Source organism: Lactuca virosa, chromosome 8 (genome assembly GCF_052849685.1).
Source record: "Lactuca virosa cultivar CGN04683 chromosome 8, Lactuca_virosa_CGN04683_v6, whole genome shotgun sequence".
Taxonomy (NCBI): Eukaryota; Viridiplantae; Streptophyta; class Magnoliopsida; order Asterales; family Asteraceae; genus Lactuca; species Lactuca virosa.
In genome coordinates this window covers 117,029,129-117,037,409 of record NC_136433.1, presented here as the reverse complement: position 1 = coordinate 117,037,409, position 8,281 = coordinate 117,029,129, and the positions used below count along the sequence as shown (strand labels likewise).

The following is an 8,281-nucleotide window of genomic DNA, read 5'->3' as shown; positions in this document are numbered from 1 at the left end:
TCCAACTAAGGAGAACCATCTCATCTCTACCAGTCGATATAACTTGATCGTCAGAGCCTGCTCCCTGGGCACAGTCCCTGGGGCGGTTCTAACAACCTTGCTCTGTGATGTCCAGATCTCCGCCGCAGCAGAAGACTAGAAGACTCGCCAGGGGTCGATCGCGTCATGTGTGTGTGTGTATATATATATACATATATATATATATATATATATATATATATATATATATATATATATATATATATATATATATATATATATAGACACACACACACACACACGTCTATTTAGAAGTCTAATCCGTAAAGTCTAATTTAATATTTTTTTCGTTCTTAATTTTTTCATTCCAAAGTCGAATATGTAAAAGGAATCAAATATTCCAACTTAAATTTTAATTATCACAAAATTTAAGTCGTAGCAAACTAAGACTATGTTTGATGTACTAGTTGAATAATTAGCTTCTACCTAAAAATTAGCTGATAGGATAACCGATAAAAATTAATATTTTTATAAAACTAGTTTATAAATACTTGAAATATATAAAATGAAATTAAAAGATATTTAAAAAGATGTATTTTTTATAATTAATTATGAATATATTTGATTTTTTTTTTAAAAATTTGTAGTAGTTTTTTGGAAATGTAACTTATAAACAAGTTTGTGGTTTGCCAAACATGAAAAATTCAAAAATAAACTACATAATCAACAACAACAACAAAAAACTATGTAAATATACTATAAAAAAGTTACATAAGGAAAATGAATTTTTGTTTGTAAAAAAACCCATACGATTTGGCATTTCAAGTCAAAATCTCAATTTTTAAAATTTCAACAAGTTATATTCTCTTCTACTAAAAAATAAATCATGATTTTTTTATAAATAAAACCAAAATATAGATATTTTTATGGAAAATAATGTCATAAGAATTTTAATAATATTTTTGACAGACCATTTATATAGTTTTGTCTGTATAAAATAATTAAAAAAGCTGCGGAATTGGCATTCCCATGTCTTTGTTATGACAGTGAAAAAGAGAAGAAAAATCTTGTGTTTGGCAGGGAAAAAGAGATCTCCCAATTTGCTTTCATATCATATCAGACCCTCCCTCCCTGCACATGACCACACCATAACCTGATCCCGCCGCACTCACACCATTACTCATGCCTGTCAGAATTATTTCCAACAAGGATATTTTCGTCTTTTCCTCCTGCTCCCTTAAGGGTATAACCGTCAATCACAAATTTCGCGCTGCACCCAAATTCTTTACATCCACACCCAACAGAGTTTCATAGTTACATAACACCCCCACATAAATAGATATTTACACAGCTTGCGCATTTTCTAGTAACGATTTATAATATAAGAACATTTTGTTCCATCCCCACTCTTAAATAACACCGTGTTGAATTTCGAATACATTTTCATTTCAACATTAGGTTATTATTTAAATATTAAATTTAAGTATGCTGAGTAAATAGTTTTTGTAAAAAATATAACTAAACATGCAATTATTGAGTTTAAGGTTAAACATGGGGGCTGAAAATAAAACATGGTTCCATCGCTTACATGCAAAGCGTAACTGCCACGTGTACTTAAGGCGTGGCGACACAGTCCAACAACAGCAGAAACGGAAGCGGCGACGTGGGGCCCACCTGCCTTCCATTCTCCCGCCTCTTCAACTCACGAACCCCTGTAACAACGGCCGTACAACCATAAAAACGGGGACTGTGGGTCCCATTCCCCATCCCACTTTATCTTTTATCACGTATTTGATCAACTAATTTTACGGATTTTATTTATAAACAATTTTCCATGAATATTTATTATCATAATTTCCTTTAAAAATATTAGTTTTAAAATAATTATAGGGTTTGGTTATCTCACATGCAAGTAGGGTGAGTATTGACATAGTGGGGTCCAACTACAGCGCCCACCCGACCCGTATATCCAATGACCATTAACCTGCATACAATACCCTTGGCAAAAGCAAAAGAGGGAAAAGAACCCCCTGTTCCCCCACTTGCTTCTGTAGGCGCGTGTCACTCACTCTTCCCACCACTACTCTTCTCCATATTTATATATCCCCAACACTTCACACCGTTTCCTACTCCATTAAATATCTCTGCATCTTCTCCCTATCCAAATAGCGACCGACGGCGTGAAACTCATAATTAGACCCTTATAAGTAGCAGCGATTTCTTTGCTTTAATCAGGTGGTTGCTTATTTGTGATAGTGAAAATCTGCCATGGCGCAAGAGTTGGCTGACGGTGAGTTTTGGCTACCACCGGAGTTTCTCAACGACGAGGACATACTCATGGACTTCATTCCTGGAAAACCCAACCCTGCAACTCCCACCGGCGTTTTGAACAAGGGCTCATACAGTTTGGGGTCGTACGGGCCTAACTCGGATCTGAGCTCTCCGGTGGAGTCTGTAATGGGCTCTACTGAGACGGAGAGTGATGAAGAAGATTACCTGAACTGTTTGTCCCGAAAGTTCGCTAAAACTACTGTACAAGATGATTTCCGGAAAGCAGATGCCAATTTCAACTACGAAAACAACCACTCTAAGGTATCGTTTTCAACCCTTTTTTGGGTGTTTTTGTTATATTCTCTTCAATCGTAATTTCTAATTTGGGGATTTTTTTGTGCAAATAGGGCACTAGGGTTATGGCGGGTTCGCCGCAATCAACACTGTGCGGTTGTAAAAGGAGTTCAAGCAGGGGAAGCCCTAATTGTCCTTCACCGCCGGCCACGGCGACGGTTAACCGCAACGAGGCTTCATGGGATCTTCTGTACGCTGCTGCCGGCGAAGTAGCTCGGATGAGGATGGTTGAAGAAGCTGCTTCCCGCTACTATAACCCGAACAAAAATTACATGGCTCAACAAGCACCTCGAAGAACATCAAGCCCTAACCTCAACTATCAACAACTTCAAGTTGCTCAAGTCAGTATCCAATATCCCTTTTATTTCGTACTCCTTGTTATATTCCCATTTCTTCTAAATTCTGACGGTTTTTGTTGCTTTTTGTAGTTTCAGCAGTTGAAACAGCAACAAATGGCGAAGCAGCATCAGTATCTGCAATTGATGCAACAGAACAGAACAAGGAATGACTCTGGAAACGGCCGGCCGGTGGCTCCGCCGGCGTCTGCGTGGCCTACCCCTCAACAATCCCAGCAGCAGCCACAGCAACGACCACCTGGGTCGGGTATGCGGGCTGTGTTCCTCGGAAACCTCACCACCAAACGAGAATCCACTGGTACTGGTGTTTTCTTGCCTCGCCAAATTGGAGCTCCAACCGAGCCTCTCAAGAAACGAGGTCTAATTTCACTTCATTTGTTTTTTTTTTCTTTTAATCTTTTTTCGATTTAATTAAATGGTAGTTTTAAATTGAATTACTGGAGCTGACTTCTTTTTGGTATTTATTTGGTTCGATCTTTTCAGGATGTTCGACAGTTCTACTTCCCGATAGAGTTGTTCAGGCTCTGAACTTGAACTTGGAAGCCATGGAAGCTGAGTCTAAGCTTCAATCTCGTTGCAATGGAGGACCTCTTGCTTCTGACTACGGTAACTTTCGCACTACAGTATTTTGTATTTACTATCTCCCGTTTTCTTATTTGTAAGTTCAAGTTTCTTAATTCAGACGCCGAGATGATGTACCGGAGTAGCGTTATGATGGCCCAACAGAGGCGAAACACCCACCGTCAACAACCGGCATCAAAGGCGGAATTCCGGCTACCTCAAGAATGGACCTATTGAAGAATCCAAATAGTAGTTTTAGCAAAAAAAATAGTATAATATAGTATAGAAGATGATTTTAAGAATGGGATTTGTTTTGTTTTTTAGTGTTTGAACGAATGAATCAAAAAGGAGGAGGGATGATGAATAAAGAAAGTGTTGGTGGGTGGGGTGATAGGAGAAGCAAAAATGCTCCGTTTTGGGTTAGAAAGGAGGGTTTTGTTTATTTTAAGAATAAGGTGATCAAGGTTTAGATTTAGTAGAAGGTGAAAGAAAGTCAAGCACAATGTACAAGTTTTTAATCCATGAGGTGTGGTGGGTTGGGTCGGGTCGGGTCGTGTTCTGGTTAATGGCTTTGGATGCTAGCCATCAACTTGGTGATATTTTATTTTGTTTTTTGGACACGAAAGTTTGTAGGAATGACAATTCCAACCCAGTATTTGGTAAAAAACTGGGCAAGTTATAATAAAAGTAACTATTAATTTTTATAGTTTTTGTTTTTTTAAACGTTGTGTAATGGTTTGTTCAATGGATGTTGATTATTATGTAATTAATTGAATTATAAATGAGTCGATACGACTATGGTTGATGTATCTATAAATTTTATCATTGGTATATTATTAAATGAAGTGGATACAAAGACAATAAATTCAACGACGTTGTCATTCGAATATTGCGGCAGAAAAAAACCAGTAAAAATTATTGAATGTAAAATAAATTAAACTATTAAAATTTAATGTGACATTTTTAGAATAGTAGAAAATATCAAAATACAATGTCACCTTGATACTTAACAAGTAATGCACCAAATTTGAGATTGAGATTTGAGATTTGAGAGAGGGAAACTTTGTTTTGTGGAAAACTGAAAAGTGGTGGTTTTTGTCGGGTATATAAGAATTTGAAAGAGTGAAAAGAACTCTAAACCGGTGCGTTTTGAATTGTAGCAAACTTCTTCTCCTGTTTGTTCAACAACCGAATCTACTTACCTTACGTTTTTCTTAATTATTTGTATGACGATAATTATCATTAGTCTAAAGTTTTTTTTTTTAATGTTAATTACTTATCGATTTTAATTGGTTGTTGAGAATAATTTGTTGTATATAATCAGTAACCATGTGTCTTCTATTAAGTTTTTGGGTTGGCCTTTTGGATTGATTTATATCCAAACAAACTTTTTCTTTTCTATTCCAGTTTTTTTCACTTAAAACCTTAAATGTAAAAGTTTTTAAAAATTTGTTGTATATGTAAAGACTATAATCGGTAGAATAACTAAAAAAATAGCTGGTAGGTATTAAAATATAACGTTTAAAAAAACTAACCGGTAATTAACTGAAATATATAAAGAAACATCAAAAAGTAAGCTAGTGAATAAATGTAAAATGATATCAAATAATATGTAAATGAATAATTCAATAATATATAAATATAAAAGTAACAGGTATGTTAGCTGAGAAATAAAAGAAGAATTCGATATTATACGAACATACGTCTAATACAACTTTGATAAGATGAATTAAAACACCCCTCACATGACTTTAGTTTATAAATCAAAGGTTGTCATCTTTAAAACTTGTTAATGCAAAAATAAAGTCCCAAAAAATCAAATGTTTGAAAAATAAGCATATAGAGGTTGTATTAATCACCAATGCTAATGCGAACAAAATATTACATCCATAATATTCTCAAAATCTAAGCTTTTATAATCCAAGTCTTCTCAAAATCCTTAATCTCACTTTAAGGTTATAATACACTGTTTTTCTTTACATGAAAAAAAGACATATGCATATGAGCATATCCAATAGCTAATATATGTTATAATAACTCAAAAAAGTTATCATCTTATATTTCACTAACTTAATCCTTTATTAAAACAATCTATCCAATTGTCTATCTCATAAAGATATACTTTTTATTATAAATTTAACTAATTTGTTGTCATCAATATAAAATATTCTGTAACACCCTCTTATTTAACTTATCATTTTTAAACATACACAATATTTAAAATACAAAATACTTTAGTAAAAATATTACTAAACATTAATATTTATATAGAACAAACAAATTACGTCAAAGAAATAACAAGTTTATGATCCTACGACCAACGTATCCAATTAATCCCCCACCCCAACTCTAATTCTTATTGTTAACTCATAAGTATAACTGGGTAACACTGCCTTTTAATATTGATACCTACCAAACAACAAAGAATTCTTAAACAACCAAACATACCAACACATAGCATAAAAATCACTTCATGATGATCTTTCTATGCGTTCTATAATATGAGAGCAAGTAACCAGCATAACCGATCATTATAAGACCTAGGAATATGTACACTCAAACCCTACCATTAAGTTACATGATATAAGAGATCAACTATGTGGGAGCAACTAAAAAGCAATGTGTAATGTCCCAAAAATTACGACCAAAAATTTCGATTTTTATATTATTAAAACCATTATCCAAAACAATATCATAAAACCATAGTGAAATCATAGTATGTTAATAAACATCCAAATACATCAGAGTCATGTGAAATGCGGAAAAATGTGGTATGTGCAATGCAGTCATCCTGAGCTCTTCCCCTTCGAACCAGAAGTACCTGAAACATAAACTAAAAACCGTAAACACAAAGCTTAGTGAGTTCCCTAAAATACCACATACCATACATATCAAACATATAATGGGCCCCGCCCGACACCGAGTCCTGTTCGGAACAGATATGTCAGTCATCAGGCCCCACCTGGCATTGGGCCCCGCCTGGTATACATACAAACACATAAACACATGCAAGAATCACAAAGATAAATAGCATACAATATAATCATCAGGCTCCGCCCGGTAAACATATCAGAAAACATACATACAGAGTCACGCATACAACTAGCATCTTAATCATAATAAACCATGGGTTGGCGTTGTTGCCTTCGACCCGCTAAACACAGTGAGGAAACTCACCTCAAGCTGTTGAATCTCTCAAATAAAATCTTGGTCTGCTGATCCGAAAAATCCCCACGCTAACACCATCAAATAATATCCAATTAATAATTGGATCTCGATCCATAATCAAGAATCTAAATTACTTGTCCAACATCCAGGGTAAAAGACCATTTTACCCTTTTCTTACTTGGCCCAAAACCAAGGCCAAACCAATTTGCTCAAAAGGCCTAAATTCCAAAATGGCATCCCGAGGCCCAATATGGCCCAACTTCCTAATTGGGCCCAAAAACCATCATGAACCTAATTCCAAGAAAGCCCATAGTCTAGCAATGGCCCAAAGTCAGAAGTCCAATGGCCTAACCAAACCCTAAAAGTCCAAAATATGGCCCAAACTCGTGAAAGTCAACCGAATTCAAACTGCTGAGTACGCTAGGCGTACTCAGACTTACGCTCAGTGTACTCCTTCCGGGGCCAGTACGCACAACGCACGAGCTGGGTACGCCCCGCGTACTCCGCATACAACCATTCTAACCCATTAAGCACTTAATTGGTTAAGCCATCAAACCAAACTCTCAGATCAGATCCTAAATGGTGACTTAACACGTAAAGTTGGCAACTTTACTCTCATGCATGACTTAATGGGACCCAAAACTAAAAAAGAACCACATTAAGAATCCTAACACATGCATGGACCAATACAACTCATACATGTTGCATTTTTATGGACAAGGGACCTCAAAGGTGCTAAGATCTAATATCCATGGCTTCTGTAGTAGACCATAATCTCAAATATGGATTAAAGGACCCAAAAATGCACAAATAACACCCTAAGTTGGATCTAGCATAAGGAACCATCAAAGTGAGAGCTTTTTACCTCAAATGGTTTGCTAAGATGAAGATGACTCTGGATCTACAAGCTCAAGCCACTCCCAAGCAACCTACAAGTGTTCTTCTATTTCTACTTCACCAAAAACACCACCAAAACTCACTTCCAAGCTTAAATCTCACAAATGACAATTAGGGTTTCGATCTTAGGGTATAGAGAGATGGAGGTTGTTCATTATGAGGTCCATAGAGCACAAAACCTAAAAATTAGGGTTTGCCCCTGCATTGCGTACGCCATGTGTACTCCCACGTACGTGGGTGCATCCGCGATCCATCAATGAGCTAGTACCCTAAGCGTACTCATAGAGTACGCCCCGCATACTAGCTAGGGGACTAAAATGAGATAAAATTTTACATTAAGGGTTAAAAAGAAACATACCAATAATCTCGAATGTTACACAATGACGACCCGTTTCCACCCCCACCCCCCGCGCGCACACACTAGGCAAAGAATAGACTGAACATCCAAGCCTCAACCATCTACGTTAGTCCTAGTAGGAAGCTTATCCGAATCTCACCGCCAAAATAAAGCTTTCTTTTTATAGGCACCATTCAGATCCACAATACGTTGTGGATAACAAGGACACGAGATCAACCGTTGATGACTACCTTCCCACCATAGAGCCCTACGATGCGAATTCGTCCAACTTAAACATATTTAACCCAACATAACCATAAAATAACAAAATATTCGTATTATTTGTCACTCCTACTAC

General features: G+C 36.2%; 1 protein-coding gene across 1 annotated transcript; it reads left to right on the top strand.

Moving 5' to 3' along the window:
* The first annotated feature begins 2,095 nt into the window (after positions 1-2,095).
* LOC145132594 (TIP41-like protein) lies at positions 2,096-4,227 on the top strand. Its single transcript, XM_079067438.1, has 5 exons — positions 2,096-2,571; positions 2,658-2,945; positions 3,033-3,318; positions 3,444-3,566; positions 3,643-4,227. Exons 1-5 carry the CDS (start codon positions 2,248-2,250, stop codon positions 3,756-3,758), a joined length of 1,137 nt encoding a protein of 378 aa, XP_078923564.1. The 5' UTR covers positions 2,096-2,247; the 3' UTR covers positions 3,759-4,227.
* The last annotated feature ends 4,054 nt before the right edge of the window (positions 4,228-8,281 follow it).

Bases quoted from the DNA above. Each gene is read 5' to 3' on its own strand.
- LOC145132594 (XM_079067438.1), top strand. From the start codon at position 2,248: ATGGCGCAAGAGTTGGCTGACGGTGAGTTTTGGCTACCACCGGAGTTT. The intron at 2,572-2,657 runs GTATCGTTTTCA...TTGTGCAAATAG, and splicing joins ACGAAAACAACCACTCTAAG to GGCACTAGGGTTATGGCGGG. The intron at 3,567-3,642 runs GTAACTTTCGCA...TTCTTAATTCAG, and splicing joins ACCTCTTGCTTCTGACTACG to ACGCCGAGATGATGTACCGG.